The sequence below is a fragment of the Hypanus sabinus genome, chromosome 6, assembly GCF_030144855.1.
Source record: "Hypanus sabinus isolate sHypSab1 chromosome 6, sHypSab1.hap1, whole genome shotgun sequence".
NCBI lineage: Eukaryota > Metazoa > Chordata > Chondrichthyes > Myliobatiformes > Dasyatidae > Hypanus > Hypanus sabinus.
In genome coordinates, this window is record NC_082711.1 from 121,069,360 (window position 1) to 121,088,920 (window position 19,561).

Sequence of the window (19,561 nt, forward strand, 5' to 3'; positions counted from 1 at the left end):
ACCCCCCATACACATATATAGATACACACATGCACACCTCTATGCACATATATACGTACACATGCACACCCCTATACACACATGTGTGCACACCCCTATGCACATATAAACATACACTCCCCTAAACATATATACACACAACCCCTATACAAATATATACACATACATACACACACCCCTATAAACATATATACACACACCCCCATACACATATATACACACACACCCCTATACACAAATATACATATACACACATACACACTCACACCCCTATAAACATATATACATACGCACACCACCCCATACACATACACATACACACACACCCCTACACATATACACACATAAACACCTCTATACACATATACATACACACGCACACCCCTATATACAAATACACACACATGTTCACACCCCTATACACATATATACATGCACACACACCATTATACACATATATACATACACACATACACCCCTATATACATACACCCACACACACACACACACACACGCCCTAGACACATATATACACACGCACAATGAAAGGGTTAACGTATGAGGTACAACTGGTGGCTCTGGGCCAGTACTCGGGGGGGGGGGATCTCACTGAAACCTATTGAATATTCAAAAGGCTCAGATAGAGTGGATGTGGAGAGGCTGTTTCCTATAGTGGGGGAGTCTAGACAGAGGGCACCGCCTCAGAATTGAAGTATGTCCATCTAGAATAGAGATGAGAAGGAATTTTTTGGGAAAGAGGGTGGTGAATCTGTTGCTTCGGAAAGCTGTGGATGCCGAATCATTATATTTAAGAGGTTGATATGTGCTTGGCCTGTCAGAGCATCAAAGGTTTCAGGGAGAAAGCAGGATATCAGGTTTGAGTGGGAGAATAAATTAGCCACAATGGCGTGGCAGAGCAGACTAGATGGAGCAGGTAGTTTAATTGTGCATCTATGTTTGAGACACGCCTTCCCGCCCCCACCACTTTGCTCCCAGATGCACGGCCTTACCGATCTTCATCATCTTGCGTAGCTTCTCCAGGTTGCCAGTGATGAGGTAGAGGAAGGAGAGCTTATCGAAGTTCTTGGTGCGTTGGTAGCACATCTCCACAATCTGGTGGTTACCCTGCAGCAGTGCCAGCTCACCCAGCTTTTCCCAGCACCCCTTCTCATCCAGTGCCTTTGCCGCATCCAGGGCAATCTGGTTCCAGAGGAAAGGAGACCAGGTCAGACTGAGAGGACACAGGCCGGGAGAGGGTGCAGGGGAGGAGAAAAAGGGGGAGGGAGAAAGCTAAGGAGTGGGTGAATAGGAAATCGAGGGAGTGGGGAGGAGGGGGAAATCAAGGGATATGTGGGAGAAGGGAGATTGAGGGAGTGCAGAGGAAAGAAGGGGATTGAGGAATCAGGGAGTGGGACACTGAAGGAGCAGGGTGGAGGAGGGGGAAATCAAGGGATCTGCAGGAGAAAGGAGAGATCAAGGGAGTGGATGAAATTGAGAGAGCTATCCAGAGAGAAGGGGAGGTCCAGGGCTCAGTGGGCACGTGGCTGAGGGCACGCTCCTGTCCAGGGAGGTTGGCCTTACCTCAATATTGCCGCACTCCAGTGCCAAGCTGAATCTGGTCTTCTCATCCTTGACGAAATGCAGTGCCACCTCCGGGTAGCCCTTCTTCTGCAGGTAAGCAATGATGGACTGGCCCACTAGCTTGGCGTTGCGAACCATGTGCAGCACCTGCGGGCACGCAGTGAGCAGTGAGCAGGATAGGGGCACGCATACACAGAGAGCCCAGGACCCTGCTGAGTGTGCAACTCAACTGTTCCCAAGAGTGGACATTAATAACCCAGCTCACAGGCACAGCCAGAGGGTCAGGGGTACCTCTCTGGAAACAGAAACATCAAGCCATCTTAACGTTTCTTCACACAGGCAGTTAATCTGATTAACTATCCTAGTTAACCCTCACCCACCTCTCCCCTCCAGTGGACTCACCTCGTCGTACTTGCGGTTGACTAGGGCCAGCTTGAACTTGAACTCGGTGGGGTCGATCGTGAGGACCCGGGGACGGCAGTCCCTGTCCAGGCAGTACACGCTGTTGCCCTTCACCCTGGTGACGTAGATCGGGAGGTCCAGAGTCCGGATGATCCCGTGGTCCCTGTGGGGCGGCAAAGATTCCACGGTTACTCCACAAACCAGGGGAGGCATAGGCAGACTTGCATTAGCCTCTGTGTTTATAGCACCAGAGACTTTTGGCCCATCATGTCCCCTATTCCCCAGGCCATGCCCTCTTCTCATTATTACCATCGAGGTGGTGGTGGTACAGGAGCTTGCAGAAACACACTTCATGATTCAGGAACAGATCCTTCCCCTCCACAATCAGTTCTGAACAGCCCATAAAACCGTGAACGCGACCTCACTAATTGTTCTTCATTTGCACTAATGTTTTGTCTATTTCTTACACCAACATGTCACGGTTAGTGTGATCCTATTGATCACAGCTTGAGGATTGGAAGTTCAATTACAGCTCATCTGTAAGCAGCCTGTACTGTACATTCTCCCTGTGACTGTGTGGGTTTCCTCCCACGGACCACGTGCCGGTTAGTCCTGCGATTGGGCTTGGGTTACATCGGTGGGTTGCCGGGAAGGTGCAGCTTGCTGGGCGGGTAGGACCTGTTCCATGCCGTATCTCGAAATACATCAGTAAGTCACTGTAACTTGTATTATTTCACAGATGTATATTGTATGTAATACTATTTTTTGTATTGTTTTATTATTTTGTCCTTTGTCTTATTGTGTTTTTTTGTGCTGGGGTAACAATGATTTAGTTCTCCTTAACACGGCTGTGCTGGAAACAATCTTGTATCTTGAATCTAGGAATTTTTCATGTGTTGCACCATACTGCTATTGCAACCAACAACAAATTTCATGATACATGTCAGTGAAAATAAATCTAACTCTGGTGGTCCAGAAAGAACAAGTCGAGTGCAACCTCTCCATCTCACATTGGGTCAACAGCCCTGTACACTGGAAAGCCAAATCCTACGTGGAAGGGATTGTGCCTCTCTCATCTCAGCAGGCACCCCTGCCACCCCTCCCTCCTCTCCTCTCTAACCTTTGTGTAAATCTCTGCCCCTCGGTTCAGACCTCTCACGATTTTACATCCACCCATATTAACAGAGACAAAGTGCTGGAGGAACTCAGCAGCTATTGATGGGCGGCGTTTCAGCCGAGACCTTTCATCAGGTCTGGAAAGGAAGGAGGGAGACACCAGCAAGGATACATAGAAGGTGATAGGTGAAGCCAGTGGGTGGGAAAGATCGAGGGCTGAAGGGGAGAGTGGAGTATGTGAGAAGGGGAAGAAGGACAGGAACCTGGGGGAGGTGATGGGCAGCTGAGGAGAAGAGGTCAGTGGTCAGAGTGTGAAATGGAAGAGGAGGAAAGATCGAGGGCTGAAGGGGAGAGTGGAGCATGTGAGAAGGGGAAGAAGGACAGGAACCTGGGGGAGGTAATGGGCAGCTGAGGTCAGTGGCCAGAGTGTGAAATGGAAGAGGAGGAAAGATCGAGGGCTGAAGGGGAGAGTGGAGCATGTGAGAAGGGGAAGAAGGACAGGAACCTGGGGGAGGTGATGGGCAGCTGAGGAGAAGAGGTCAGTGGCCAGAGTGTGAAATGGAAGAGGAGGAAAGGGGAGGTGAAAAGAAAAATAAAGAGAAAAATGCTGGAAGGAGAAATTAATGTTCGTGCCATCAGTTTGGAGGCCACCTAGACTGAAGATGAGGTGTTGCTCCTTCACCCTGATTGTGGCCTCATCATGGCAGAAAGGGAGGCTGACATGTCAGAACAGGAACGGAAGTTAAGATGCTTGGCCACCCAACCCTCCTCCCACCTCACCCTCTCCAGTATGACTCTATCTCTCTTGGGATGGAGTAGCCAAAACTGTCCCCATGTCAGGTTGTGATTTAACTGGTGACCCCCCCCCCCCCTACCATCAGGCAGAAGGTACCGTAGCATTAGGACAAGGACTGTTCAGACTGTAAACAGCTTCTTCCTCCCCAGGTTGTGACAACTGGACTCCCTGCCACCACCCAAGTCTCATCATATATGAAGCACATCATACTGTTTACATTTTAAAATTGTGACATAAATGCTGAAAATGGTCAAACTTCTGGAATCCAGTTGATTCCAGTAAATTAGGTCATCAGTTAATTAGGACAATCGTTTACTTAGACAACATTTAAAGAACAAAATCAATAAAACAGTGGAGAAAATAGATTATTTGGGACACCATGCAGCTCAACTAGGTCAGGAGATTGTTGCTAAACAGTTTCTAACTAGCATCAGTCGCATCCATTGGCATGGCCATTAAGTCACCACACTGTGCTAAGAGCAAGCAGTTTTTAAATTGCGTCAGTTGTGTTCAAAGGCAGTGATTTGTTGTCACTGATAGTTGGTGAGATACAAGCAGTAAGACAACCGAGAACTGTTTTGCTCAGTGAGGGTTGGAGATGCTAGAAATGGCCAGGAGTGAAAATGAAACTATTTCACTAATTCAACAAGTTAGGACCTACAAAGAATTTGAATGTTACAATGAAGATAAAGATTTGGAAGATGCAACAGTCAAGAATATTAATTGAAGCTCGTCCATTATCTGCAAGCAGCGCCTGCACTGAGTTTGTTCTTTTACAGCCAAAAGAACGTGACAGCAGACATCGCACGAATTCCTGCATCAATAATGAATAGGAAGTAGTTTAATTCCAGTGTAGTAGGACTGTTCGTGTTCTAAGCTGTTCTGTGTTTCATTTAAATACATAATTTGTTACTTGGTTAAAAGTTAGTTTGTCTTTTTTTAAACATTTTTAACTATTCCCATGAAACTTGGTCTAAAATGTACTGGTCCCCATGAGTCCCAGTTAACTGGCTTGCTGTGTACGTTATCTGTTGTGCACTGTGGTTTAGAGAAATGTGTTCCATTTCACATGCATGACAATAAACCCGAACGATGTTGGACCAGGCTAAATCTTTTCCATTCCTGTTTTAAACAGAACAGAATTAATCATTAGACCCACAGTGACAAGCATTCCCTCCCTGATTGTACTCAGTCTCTCGGCTAAGTGGCAGCCTCTCGGGGGGACACGGCAGAGAAACTCACCCAGAGATAAGTGCGTATTTGATGTGGTTGCTTGTGGTGTAGATAAATACTCCACTCTCATCCCAGGCACCGCTCTTCACTCTGATATTCTCATGGATGCTGCAGAGTGACTCCAGCTTACGGTTGCAAATCATGATGGCTGCGGGGCGGGGAGGGAGAGACAGAGGGTTAGATGCAGCGTTAGCTCCGTACAACCCCTCTGTGGGCCTCCTACCAGCAGCATGGAGCACAGGTCACTCTCTCTGCGTCTCACCTCAGCCCTCAGTGATTGCCACCCATTGCTGGAGCAGGCTTCAGACCAGGTTGAAGTGGCAGGCCCCGGCACGAGCGCAAAAAGCAAACAGATATTAAAATTGATTTGAGCTTGTCAAATGTGATCAGGGAACACATCCTCAATCAGTACATTAAAGTCCCAACTAGAGAGAGTGTGATACTAGATCTCCCATTAGGGAATAAAACAGGGCAGGAGAGAGAAGTTTGTTTTGTGATCATAATGCCATTAGTTTCAAAGTAATTATGGAGGAGGAGAGATCTGATCTCCGATAGTATCAGAAAGGACCTGGCAAGTGGGGATTGGGACATGTTATTTTGCTTGGTAAATGGGTGGCCTTCAAAGGTGTGAGCACAGAGTCTGCACGTTCCTGTCAGAATTAAGGCAAGAATAACAAGTCTAGGGAACCCTGGTTTGAGAGATATTGAGGCCCTGAGAAAGAAAAACAAAACGAAGTACATGGCAGGTAGCAACAAATGAGGTACTTGAAGAGTAAAAGAAATGCAGGAGAATACTTAAGAAGGAAATCAAGAGAGCTAAAAGGCGGCATGAGGTTGCTCCAACTGTCAAGGTGAAGGAAAATCCTAAGGGCTTCTAAAGATATATTAAGAGCAAAAGATTGCAGGGGACAAAATTGGTTCTCTAGATGATCAGAGTGGTAATCCATGCGTAGAGCCAAACAGGTGGGGGAGATCTTAAGTGCATTTTGTGCATCTGTATTTACTTGGGAGACGGACACAGAGTCTATAGAAGTGAGGCAAAGTGGCATCAACTTCATGGACCCCGTACAGATTACAGTGGAGGAGGTGTTTGCAGTCTTGAGGCAAATTAGGGTGGATAAACCTCCAGGGCCTGCCAAGATGCTGCCTTGGATCCTCAGGGGCCCTATCAGAGATAGTTAAATCATCCTTAGTGATAGATGAGGTCTGGAGGATTGGAGGATAGCCAATGTTGTTCTGCTGTTTATGAAAGACTAAAAATAAGCCAGGAAATTATAGACTGGCAAGCCTGACATCAGTAGTGGGAAAGTTACTGGAAGGTATTCTAAGGGATCAAATATACAAGTATTTGGATAGACAGGGACTGATTAAGGATAGTCAGTGTGGCTTTGTGTGTGGTAGGTGTCGTGGACAGTGAGAAAGATCATCGTGGTTTGCAGTGGGATCTGGACCAGCTGCAAAAAAAAGGGCTGAAAAATGGCAGATGGAGTTTAATGCAGACAAGTGTGAGTTGTCGCACTTTGGGAGGACCAACCAGGGTTGGATTTACACGGTGAGCGGCAGGGCAATGAGGAATGCGGTAGAACCAAGGGATCTGGGAATACACATCCAGAATTCCTTAAAAGTAGTGTCACAGGTAAATAGGGTCATAAAGAAAGCTTTTGGCACATTGGTCTTCACAGATCTTAAGTATTGAGTACAGGAGATGGGATGTTATGCTGAAGTTTTATAAAACATTGGTGATGTCTAATTTGGAGTATTATGTGCAGTTCTAGTCACCTACCTACAGGAAAGATGTAAATAAGGTTGGAAGAGTGCAGAGAAAATTGATGAGAATGTTGCCGAGACTTGAGGACCTGAGTTACAGGGAAAGGTTGAATGGGTTTGGACTTCATTTCCTGAAACACAGAAGACTGAGAAGATTTGATAGAGGTAAATAAGATTATGAGAGATATAGATAGGGTAAATGTAAGCAGGCTTTTTCCAGAGGTTAGATGAGACTAGAACTAGAAGTCATGGGTTAAGGGTGAAAGTTAAAATGTTTAAGGGAACACAAGGGGGAACTTCATTCAGAAGGTGCTGAGAGTGGGGAACGAGTTGCCAAAGCAAGTGGTGGATGCAGGTTCAACTTCAACATTGAAGAAGAATTTGGATAGGTACATGGCAGGGTGGGGAATGGAAGGCTATGGTCTGGTGCAGGCTGAGGGGACCAGGAAATGGTTCAGAATGGGCTGAATAGACCGAAGGGCCTATTTGAGCTATAATTGAAGCGTCGAGCCAGATTTAAAAGATTAAGATGTTTTGGCAGATGGCAAAAAGGCTTTCTTTGTCTGCATGCTCAATACACGCTCCAGCTGTGGCCTGCAATCATCAGCACTCGCCTTAGCGTTGACCGATCCGTGACTGTGACCATCGGGCCCCTGGACTGGGTGTAGTGTTGACCGATCTGTGACTGTGACCATCGGGCCCCTGGACTGGGTGTAGTGTTGACCCGGTCTGTGACTGTGACCATCGGGCCCCTGGACTGGGTGCAGTGTTGACCCGGTCTGTGACTGTGACCATCGAGCCCCTGGACTGGGTGTAGTGTTGACCTGGTCTGTGACTGTGACCATCGGGCCCCTGGACTGGGTGTAGTGTTGACCCGGTCTGTGACTGTGACCATCGGGCCCCTGGACTGGGTGCAGTGTTGACCCGGACTGTGACTGTGACCATCGAGCCCCTGGACTGGGTGTAGTGTTGACCCGGTCTGTGACTGTGATCATTGGGCCCCTGGACTGGGTGTAGTGTTGACCCGGTCTGTGACTGTGATCATTGGGCCCCTGGACTGGGTGTAGTGTTGACCCGGTCTGTGACTGTGACCATCGGGCCCCTGGACTGGGTGTAGTGTTGACCCGGTCTGTGACTGTGACCATCGGGCCTCTGGACTGGGTGTAGTGTTGACCCGGTCTGTGACTGTGACCATCGGGCCTCTGGACTGGGTGTAGTGTTGACCCGGTCTGTGACTGTGGCCGTCGGGCCCCTGGAGTGGGTGCAGTGTTGACCCGGTCTGCAACTGTGGCCGTCGAGCCCCTGGACTGAGTGTAGTGTTGACCCGGTCTGTGACCGTGGCCTCTCAGGGACTCTGCCATTCATGTTCTGTTTTTTTTTCCACATTTTTATTGTTTGCACGATCTGTTCTTTTCCCCACACTTTGGATGTTTCTCAATTGCAGGCTTTTTTATTGAATTTTATTGGGTTTCTTTCTTTAGAGGCTGCCTGCCAGGAGATGTAACTCTAGGTTGTTTCTGGTGGACGTACTGTGTAATACATGTACTTTGAACTTTATATTCCACAAGAATACCCAGACCAGCCCTCCACCCACTCTCCACTGCTAACCCGCTCCCCTACCTACTGTCCCAGGCAGACTCACCGTGCTTGGAGAGCAGGGCCACGTGGGTCATATCCCCAGACCACACCACGTACTTCACTTTGCAGATCTTGACTGAGCTGAGGGACCTTCAGGGGTGTAAAGCAGACAGAGTCAGGAGTTAGAAACTGGCTTCCCACGATACTCCCTCCCTTCTTAATAAGGTAGTGCCATGGCTGAGGGCAGGGGATGAACCAATGTTCAGCCAGTGATGGGAATTCAACTCCTCCGCTGTCTGTCAGCGATTTGCACTCTCCCCGTGTCTGTGTGGCTTTGCTCTGCTTCCTTCCCACATTCCAAAGGTTTAGAAGCAGCATCATTCAATCAGGTTTACAGCATATGTCATGAAATATGTTATTTGGTGACAGCAGTACATTACATAAAACTATAAATTACAAGAAGAAATAAATACTGAAAAATGAGAAGATGTGCAAAGAGCAAATCAAAGAAACAAAAGGTGAGGTAGTGTACATGGGTTCAGTGCCCATTCTGAAATCTGGTTCAGTTGGGAAAGAAGCTGACTGAAACATCGAGCACGTTGTGAGCATGCCAGCTACATTGGTGCTGAAACATGGCGACACTTGCAGAATGCGCCCGCCACATATTTGGACTGCATTGTTCATTAATGCAAATACCACATTTCACTGTATGCTTCAATGTTTGTGACAAATGAAGCAGATCTTTACCACACTGCTCTGTGCCAATGCTGCCAGCCTCACTCTCCTTCACCCCCCACATGCTCTGTATCTCTTTTTCACAAATTACTTTGCATCACAGCAACTGTTCTGCTCAGAGTCACACGACCTTGCACACAGATCAGCTCAGCACGGTCTCCCCTCCACAAACTCTTCCCACTGCCTTGGTACAGCAGCCAGCAGAATTAAACAATCAAAAGCCACACAAAGAGGCTGCTGAACAAGAGAACAGCCCATGGTACTACAGGAACGATACTAGCATGGACAGAAGATTGGCTGACTGCCAGGAGGCAAAACGTGGGAATAAAGGGAGCTTTTTCTGGTTCGCTGCCAGTGACTAGTGGTGTTCCCCAGCATACGGGAGTGGGTCGCCTTCTTTTCATGCTGTATATTAATGATCTGGATGACGGAATTGATGGCTTTGTGGTCAAGTTGGCAGACGATACAAAGATAGGTGGAGGGGCAGGAAATAGTGTCAAGGAAGCAGGGAGTCTGCAGAAGGACTTGGATAGATTAGGTGAACAGGCAAAGAAGTGGCAGATGGAATAGTGTCAGGGCATGTACCGTCATGAGCTTCAGGAGAAAGAATAAAGATGTAGACTATTTTCAGAACAGGGAGCAAATTTAGAAATCAGTGACACAATGGAACTTGGGAGTCTTACTACAGCACTCCCTAGAAGTCCACTTGCAGGCAGAGTCAGTTGTAAGGCACATAAAATGTCAGCATTCATTTTGAGAGGACTGGAATATAAGAGCAAGGATGCAATGCTGAGGCTTTATAAGCCTTTGGTCAGACCACACAGAAGTATTGAAAGTGGTTTTACTCCCTTTATCTGAGAAAGGATGTGGTGACATTGGAAAGGGTCCAGAGGACGTTCACAAGAATTATCCCAAGAATGAAAGGGTTAATATATGAGCAGAGTTTGTTGGCTCTGGGCCTGTACTCAATGTTCAGAAGAAAAAGGGAAGGAATCTCATTAAAACCTATTGAATATTAAAGGCCTAGATAGAGTGGATGTGGAGAGGATGTTTTCTATAGTGGAGGAGTCTAGGATCGGAGGAGTCTAGGATCAGAGGACATAGATAGAGTGGATGTGGAGAGGATGTTTCCTATGGTGGGGGAGTCTAGGATCAGAGGGAACAGTCTCAGAATTGAAGAGAAAATTCTTTACCAGAGGGTGGTGAATCTGTATTATTCATTGCCATGGATGGCTGTGGAGGCCAAGTCATTAGGTATATTTAAAGCAGAGGCTGATAGGTTCTTGATAAGTAAGGGCATCAGATGTCACAGGAAGAAGGCACAGGAGAATCAAGTTGAGAGGGTAATAAATCAGCCAAGATGGAATGGCAGAGCAGATTCACTGGGACAAAGAAATAAATTCTGCTCCAGTGTCTTATGGCAGACCCCACCCAACCTGGTTAGTAACTCATCAGGGGTGATTGTTAAGTTCATGACCTAAGAAGTTTAATGTGGATAAAAGTGAGGTTATCCACTTTGGTGGCAAGAACAGGAAGGCAGATTACTATCTGAATGGTGTCAAGTTAGGAAAAGGGGAAGTACAACGAGATCTAGGTGTTCTTGTACATCAGTCACTGAAAGTAAGCATGTAGCAGGCAGTGAAGAAAGCTAATGGCATGTTGGTCTTCATAACAAGGGGAGCTGAGTGTAGGAGCAAATAGGTCCTTCTGCAGTTGTACAGGGCCCTGGTGAGACCACACCTGGAGTACTGTGTTCAGTTTTGGTCTCCAAATTTGAGGAAGGACATTCTTGCTATTGAGGGAGTGCAGCGTAGGTTCACGAGGTTAATTCCCGGGATGGTGGAACTATCATATGTTTAAAGTTTGGAGTGACTGGGCTTGTATACACCGGAATTTAGAAGGATGAGAGCGGATCTAATTGAAACATATAAGATTATTAAGGAATTGGACACGCTAGAGGCAGGAAACATGTTCCCAATGTTGGGGGAGCCCAGAACCAGAGGCCACAGTTTAACAATAAGGGGTAGGCCATTTAGAATGGAGTTGAGGAAAAACTTTTTCACCCAGAGAGCTGTGGATCTATGGAATGCTCTGCCCCAGAAGGTAGTGGAGGCCAATTCTCTGGATGCTTTCAAGAAAGAGTTAGATAGAGCTCTTAAAGATAGCGGAGTCAAGGGATATGGGGAGAAGGCAGGAACAGGGTACTGATTGTGGATGATCAGCCATGATCACATTGGTGCTGACTCGAGGGACCGAATGGCCTATTCCTGCACCTATTGTCTATTGTCTTCAAACTTTCTGCATAATCACTCAAAGAGTTGAACTGCATGTGCATGTAATGAGAGTTGTATAACTCATCTCCTTCTACCCTGGGCCACGAATTTAGCAATCACCCATCTGTGGACACTTGCTGGAGGTCCAAGATCCATATGCTCCACAACCGCTGGACTAAGTGTGTAAATGTAGGAGGGGATTATGTTGAAAAATAAATCTGCTAGGTTTTCTAAAATGGACTCCTTTTACCTTAGGTCACTGACTTATCAATCACCCCTCATATATATTTAAAAAATCAGTCGATCAATTGTCTCCAGAGATAGAGAGATTGAGAAAAGGGAGGTGTCGGAAATGGACCAGATAAATTAGAGGGCAGGGTGAAAGTTGGAGGCAAATTTGATGAAATCGATGAGCTCTGCATGGGTGCAGGACACTGCATCAATGCAGTCATTGATGTAGTATAGGAAAAGTCGGGGGGGTGATACCTGTGTTGGCATGGAACAGACTGTTCCACGTAGCTGACAAAAAGGCAGGCATAGCCATGCGTGTACCCGTGGGTACATCTTCGGCTTGAAAACTTACGTAATTGCCCCCCAATCCCCATTTCACCATTCCCATTTCCTTCTCTCATCTCATCTTTTTACCTCCCAATCACCTCCCTCTGGTGCTCCTCCCCCCTTTTCTTTCCTCCATGATCTTCTATCCTCTCGTCTCAAATTTTCCCTTCCTCAGTCTTGTATCTCTTTCATCAATCAACTTCACAGCTCTTTACTTACTCCCTCCCTCTCCCACTATCACCTACCACCTTGTACTTCTTCCTCCCCTCCCACCACCACCACCACGCTCTGACTTCTGATCCTTTTTTCCCTGTTCATCATTTCCATGGATGCTAAGTTACTCCAGCATTCCGTGTCCCTGGGCTGCACCTTACTGCCTGTCTGTAACATGCATTCCGTGACAGTACACTATATTTTGCTTCTCTTCTCAACTGACCCGACATTCTCATGTGTTGAAATACACCCAGTGGCCACGTTTTTAGAAAGCCCCGTCCCTATTAAAGTGGCTGCTGAGTGTATGTTCATGGTCTCCAGCTGCTGTAGCCCATCCACTTCACAGTTCAACGAGTTCTGCACAATGTACAGCCTGTAATTTCCCGCTGGAAGTTGTGATTTACAGCCGTCTGTTTGACCTGGCTTTTTTGTGGCCACTGAGTCTACCACTCAGTACACACGATACTTGCAACATACAAGAGCTCCAAGCCATTCAGCCCATCACAACCCTGCCAATGCAATCCCAATCTTCACTGACCTGTACCTTTGGATATTTTACAGCAGACAGCAAGACCGCAATACGATTGGACACAGGAGCAGAATTAGGCCATTCAGCCCATTGAGTCTGCTGTCATTCCCATCACGGCTCATTTATTCCTCTCAACCCTATTCTCCTGCCATAACCTCTGACGCCCTGACTAGCAAGAACCTATCAACCTCTGCTTTAAATATACCCAAAGACTCAGCCTCCGCAGTCACCTGTGGCAATGAATTCCAGGTTCACCACCTCAAATATTCCTCCTCATCTCTGAAGGGACATCCTTCTATTCTGGGGTGTGTCCTCTGGTCCTAGACACCCACCCCCCCCCCCCGCCCCGGTCTAGGAAACTGCCTCTGAACATTCAGTCTGTCTACGCCTTTCAATATTCAACAGGCTTTGATGCTGGCATGTGGGAGGAAGCCAAAGCCTCCATGCATTCAGAGGGAAAGCGTGCAAACTCCACACAGACAGGACCCAAGATCAGATACAAAGCCAGATCCCAGGAGCTTATCCACCACCCTCCTCCCCCCCCCCCCCATACACCTGTGCCCTCACCTCTTCTGCTGGACGTCGAACAGAGTGATGGAGTCGGTGTCTCTCAGCAGCAGGTTCCCAGTGCCAGCATAGAAGATCTCATCACAGTTCGGCACTTGCACCTTCTTGGTGATCTCATTCTTCAGATTTTTAATCAGAATCTGCATGGGGTGGGGAAGGGGAGCAGTGGAGGGCAAAATGGTGAGTTAAATCACATACAAAATATTAAATCCTATCAGTAGGCACATCTTTCCCTCTTGTTCCAATCTCCACTTTCCGTGGGATGGCTCTCTATGCGACTCCCTTGTCCATTCGTCCCTCCCCACTGATCTCTCTCCTGGCACTTATCCTTGCAAGCAGAACAAGCGTTACACCTACTCTCCACTGCCTCCCTCACCACCATTTAATAAACCTTCCAGAGGTTACACTCCTGCTGCAAGTCTGTCGGTGTTGTCCATTGTATCTGGTGTCTCAGGGGCAGTCTCCTATACATCGGTGAGATCCAATGTAGGTTTGGGGGGGGGGGGGGGGGGTGTAGAGGCTGGTTTTTCAAGCACCTTCAATCCTGAGGAGATAACAGGTAGGATAGACAAAGGAGAGTCAGTGGATGTTATCTTCAGTGGATTTTCAGAAGGCCTTTGACAAGATGCTGCACATGAGGTTGCTTAACACAAGCGCACACGGTATTACAGGAAAGATATTAGCATGGGTAGAACATTGTCTGGCTCGTGGGAGGCAAAGGGTGGGAATGAAGGGAGACTTTTCTGGCTGGTAGCTGGTGTTCCACAGGGGTCAGTGCTGGTACCACTTCTTGTTGCATTATGTCAACAGTGTGGATGATAAGGCTGGTGGTTTTGTGGCCAAGTTTGTGGACAATACGAAGATAGGTGGAGGGGTTGGTAGTGTTGAGGAAGCAGGGAGTCTGCAGAAGGCCTTGGACAGAATGGGGGAATGGCCAAAGTAGTAGCAAATGGATTATAGAGTCAGGAAGGAAGTGGACACACACACTTTGGTAGAAAGAATGATAGTGTAGACTATTTCCTCAACGTATAGAAAATTTAAAAATCTGAGGTGCAAAGGGACTTGCACAGGATTCCCCAAATGTTAACTTGCAGGTTGGATTAGAGGTAGGCAAAGGCAATGTTAACATTCATTTCAGGACAAGAATATAAGAGCAAGGGTGTAATGCTGAGGCTTTATAAGGCACTGCTCAGACCACACAGTACTGTGAGCAGGTTTCAGCCCTTTATCTAAGAAAGGCTCTGCTGGCATTGGAGATGGTCGAGAGGATATTTACTAGAATGATTCTGGGAATGACTGTTAATGTACAAGGAGCTTTTGATGGCTCCGGGCCTGAACTTGTTGGAGTTTAGAACAATGAGGGGGAATCTCATTGAAACCTACTGAATATTGAAAGGCCAAGACAGAGTGGACTTGGAAAGGGTGTTTCCTGTAGTGGGGGTCTAGGACCATAGGACACAGATAGAGTGGATGTGGAGAGGATGTTTCCTATAGTGGGGAAGTCTCAGAACAGAGGACACAGATAGAGTGGATGTGGAGAGGATGTTTCCTATAGTGGGGAAGTCTCAGAACCGAGGACACAGCCTCAGAATAGATGGACATCCATTTAGAACAGAGCTGAGGAGGAATTTCTTTAGCCAGAGGGTTGTGAATCTGTGGAAAGACATTGGGTGTATATAAAGTGGTGGTTGATTAGTCAGGGTGTCAAAGGTTACAGTGAGAGGGCTGGAGAATGGTGTTGAGAGGGATTGTAACTCAGCCATGTTGCAATGGCAGAGCAGACTCAATGTGCTGAATGGCCTAAATCTCCTCTGTCTTTACAAGAGGCAATGATAAAGTTGCTAATAAGACTTTCTAATATGGTAGGAGCATCAAGTACAAGAGGGCAGAGTTTTAAGGTGGAAGGAAGGAGCATTAAAGGGGATTGGAGAAGTAGAGGTATAGGCCCAATGGCCAGAGCAATGACTCTGCAAATCTGCTGTGTAAGTCGAAGGCCAACGAGTCCGTGGAGGCTGAATGAGACGGCCTGTCTGGAGTTAGAGCAGTCTGTGAGTGCAGAGAGTCCGAGAGAGGCTGTGTTGACATTGCTGTCAGGAGGATGGGGTGGGGGGGGGGGGGGGGGGGGGGGACAATTGAACGTCATTGTTTTGTTGTTTTGATGCGTTCTGCTGAGCACTGTGGGCATGCTGTGCTGACGCCAGAATGTGTGGCCACACTGCTGGGCCCTCCCCAGCACAACCCTGGGCTCTGTGGTGAACAGAAACAACGCTTTTCACTGTCCATGTGAGAAATAAAGCCCACCATCTCATTAATTGGCAGATCAAGGTGGTTGGCTTCCCGTTCATCCTGTAGTGAGTGCGTAGTACGACTTCCCAGCTGGGGCATCGCTCAGTAACGAGCACCCCCACCCCCTACCCCAACCCTCCTCCCCCTCCCCCAGCTCACCGAGTGCATGCGGTCCAAGACGGCAAAGCGATTCCGAGCCACCCAGACAGCAGTGAGACCAGAGGAGCGTTTCCCTTCAGGAGCTGTGAACAGGGAGACAGATTACAAGGTGAGTTCCAGGAACCAGGTGGAGGAGTATGAAAGAGCTCCACACTTCCGCCCCAGCCCTTTACAAAGAATAGAACAATGACAGGCCCAGGTGGGGAGCATCTCTGCCTGTCACAACCAGGTAGGAGTCTCTGACCACCTCCAGTCCCCTACCCCCCCCCCCATCCATCCAATAGCTCTTCAAATCACTGGGTTTGTACCGCACCCCCACCCATCCACAGGAGGGACGGGCGTTAAACGCAGCGTAGTGGTTAGTGCGATGCTACTACAGCTCTGGGCCTCGCTGTTGTGAGATCAAACCCGGCATCTTCAGTGTACAGCTTTTACACTCCTCCCCCTCCCTGTGGGGTTTCCTTCTGCAGGCCAAAGGCAAACCAGTCAGCAGGTTAATTTGTCATTGTAATTGTCCCTTGATTGGATTAGGTTTAAGTCAGGGTGGCACAGCTCACTGGACTGGAAGGGCCTGGTCTATGATGTATCTCTAAATGAATTAACAAAACCTACCATCAGGATTCTGGGAATCGGAGTCCTTGGGAATGCTGTAGAGATCGTATGTACTGTTCTCCAAGTTGCTGGCTCGCTGTAAAAGATGGAGAGAGGTGGGTCAGGTCCTTCAGGGATATGGAGACTGGAACTGTGCACGGTGCTCCCGGTGTGGGTCTGACCCAGGGATATGGAGACTGGAACCGTACACAGTGCTCCTGGTGTGGTCTGACCCAGGGATATTGAGACTGGAACCGTACACAGTGCTCCTGGTGTGGTCTGACCCAGGGATATTGAGACTGTAACTGTGTACAGTGCTCCCGGTGTGGTCTGACCCAGGGATATTGAGACTGTAACTGTGTACAGTGCTCCCAGTGTGGGTCTGACCCAGGGATATTGAGACTGTAACTGTGTACAGTGCTCTCGGTGTGGGTCTGACCCAGGGATATGGAGACTGTAACTGTGTACAGTGCTCCCGGTGTGGTCTGACCCAGGGATATGGAGACAGAACTGTGCACGGTGCTCCCAGTGTGGTAAGAGTTTGATTTTGATTACAATCCTTGGCCTCTAACGAAACCCATGATCTCACCGTGCACAACAGGACTGCATTCTCGGCTGGATTGTAGGACATACTGAAGACTGGGAATTTGGAGCCACTGTGGAAATAAGGAAAGGAAAATTAATTCAACCTGGTCTGCCATGACAGGTAGATACAAAGTAAGTTTCTGGGAGTGCAGAGGGAGCATTACCTGCGTAGCTGCATTACTGCCACGTCCTTGGAGCTGTGGAAATCAAGCTGCCGCAGAAAGCGATCCTTGACATAAAAGAGGGCGTTGCCATGCACGGCGTAAGCTGGCCTCTCTCTCTCCAGTTTGAACACGATCATGCCACTGTCATGGCCTGTGCAAAAGTTAAAGGTGAAAGATCAGGGTGGCAGCAGGAACTAATCCGTAGCTGTGTGGAGCTGGTACGAATGTGCAAGGAAAAGGAGCAGCAGTAAGCCCCTTGGACTGTCGAGCCTGCTTCCACCATGCAATAAGATCATGGCTGATGTGGCCGTGGACTCAGTGTGTCCTACTTGCCTTTTGCTTATCATCATTAATTCCCCTGCAATGCAAAAATCCATCTATATCTTTAAATATATTCATTAAGGTATCTTGGACTGCTTCTCTGGACAGACAATTCCACAGATTCCCAACTCTGAGAAAAGCAGTTCCTCCTCATCTCTGCTCAAAATCTATTCCCCCAAATCCCAAGGCCATGTTCCCTACTTCTCGTCTCACCAATGGGCACAACTTTCTTGCTTCTATCTTAATCTATCCCTCCATAACTTTAACGTTTCTATAAAATCACCTTCATTCTTCTGGATTCCAGTGAGTATACTCCCAGGTGACTCAATCTCTCCTCATAGGCTAACCCGCTCAACTCAGAACCACCCTGGCGAACCTCTGCCTCCAAAGCCTGTATAACTTTCTCCAAGTACTCCGCTGTGGCCTGGCCAGTGCCCCGTGTCCAGCCATGGCCTGATCTCCCTGCTCAGACTCAACTCCTCTGAATGAAGGCGTCATTCCATTTACCTTCTGGGTAACCTGTTGCACCTGCAAACCAACCTTCTACGAGCCCTGCGCAAACACTCATCACATAACAGCATGCTGCAATCCTTCACCATTTAAATCATAATCTGATCTACTGCTTTCTCCATCACAAACAAGATGCTGGAAATCCGAGCAACACACACAAAACGCTGCAGGACTCAGCAGGATAGGCAGTATCTAGGGAAAAAGGCATAGTTGACGTTTCAGGCCAAAACCCTTTGGCAAAACTGGAGAGAAAAGATGAGAAGTAAGAGTGAGAAGAAGGGGGGAGGGGAGGGAGAAGCACAAGGTGATGGGTGAAACTGGGAAGGGAGTTAAGAGCTGGGAAGTTGATTGGTGAAAGAGACAAAGGGCTGGAAAGGAGAGAATAGAATGGGAGAGGACAGAAGGCCATAGAAGAAAGAAAAAGTGGGGAGGGGCACCTGAGGGAGGCGGTGGGCAGGTAAGGAGATAAGATGAGAGAGGGAAAAGGAGATGGGGAATAGTGGGGGGAGGGGGGGCATAACCAGAAGTTTGAGAAATCAGTGCTTATGCCATCAGGTTGGAGGCTACCCAGACGGAATGTAAGGTGTTGTTTCTCCAACCCGAGTGTGGCTTCATTGAGGCAGTAGAGGAGGCCTCGGGCTGACATGTTGGATTGGGAATGGGAAGTGGAACTGAAATGGGTGGCCACTGGGGGATCCCGTTTTTACTGGCGGACGGAGCGCAGGTGCTCAGCGAAGCGGTCTCCCGATCATCTCCATTCCGACGTGCTAGTCCAAGGTCTCCTCTAGAGTTGTGATGAGGCCACACTCAGGATGGAAGAAGCAATACCTTATATTCCATCTGGGTAGCCTCCAACCTGATGACATGAACTTCAATTTCTTGAACTTCCAGTAATTGCCCCCACCCCTCCATTCCCATTTCCCTCTCTCACCGTATCACCTTACCCGCCGATCACCCCCCCATTTTCCTTCTTCCATGGCCTTCTGTCCTCTCTGATTAGACTCCCCTCTCTCCAGCCCTGTATCTCTTTTACCAGTCATCTTCCCAGCTCTTTCCTTCACACCACCTCACCCCATCCTTGGTTTCACCTCTTATCTTGTGCTTCTTCCTCCCGTCCACCCACTTCGCATTCTGACTCCTCATCCTTTTCCTACAGTCCTGCCGAAGGGTGTTGGCCCGAAACGTCAACTGTATTTTTCCCATAGATGCTGCCTGGCCTGCTGAGTTCCCCCAGCACTTTGTGCGTGTTCCTGGCTGACCATCATTGAACTCAGACACTGGGGCTATCTGACAGCCTGCGCAATGGACTCTGCAAGTTCATGTTCAAGTTTATTGTCATCTGACTGTACATGTATAACCCAAACGAAACAGTGTTCCTCCGCACCATGGTGTACCACAAAACATATCAGACATGCAGCACATGAACCAAACTATTAGCACAATTTAGTTAATAAAACAACTCAAGATGCATGCAGCGCAGGTAAAGAGTAAACAGCTCCCTATCCAAGTGACAAGACCTCGGTGCTGACAGGTGAGTCATTAGTCTCACAGCCTGGGGGAAGAAGCTGTTCCCTGCCTGTTAGTCCCAGTCCTGCTG

General features: G+C 48.0%; 1 protein-coding gene across 4 annotated transcripts in view; it reads right to left on the reverse strand.

Annotated features, from left to right (window-relative positions):
* Positions 1–19,561, reverse strand: part of copa (COPI coat complex subunit alpha) — a 92,901-nt gene that overhangs the window by 37,901 nt on the left and 35,439 nt on the right. For all 4 annotated transcript variants that reach the window (XM_059972839.1, XM_059972840.1, XM_059972838.1 and 1 more), the window contains 10 exons: positions 17,134–17,284; positions 16,974–17,040; positions 16,406–16,481; positions 15,794–15,876; positions 13,349–13,488; positions 8,538–8,623; positions 5,138–5,276; positions 1,984–2,146; positions 1,582–1,728; positions 1,011–1,200 (listed from right to left, as the gene is read on the reverse strand). In XM_059972839.1, the coding sequence (XP_059828822.1) occupies positions 1,011–1,200; positions 1,582–1,728; positions 1,984–2,146; positions 5,138–5,276; positions 8,538–8,623; positions 13,349–13,488; positions 15,794–15,876; positions 16,406–16,481; positions 16,974–17,040; positions 17,134–17,284 (1,242 nt within the window). The remainder of the gene's footprint in view (positions 1–1,010; positions 1,201–1,581; positions 1,729–1,983; positions 2,147–5,137; positions 5,277–8,537; positions 8,624–13,348; positions 13,489–15,793; positions 15,877–16,405; positions 16,482–16,973; positions 17,041–17,133; positions 17,285–19,561) is intronic.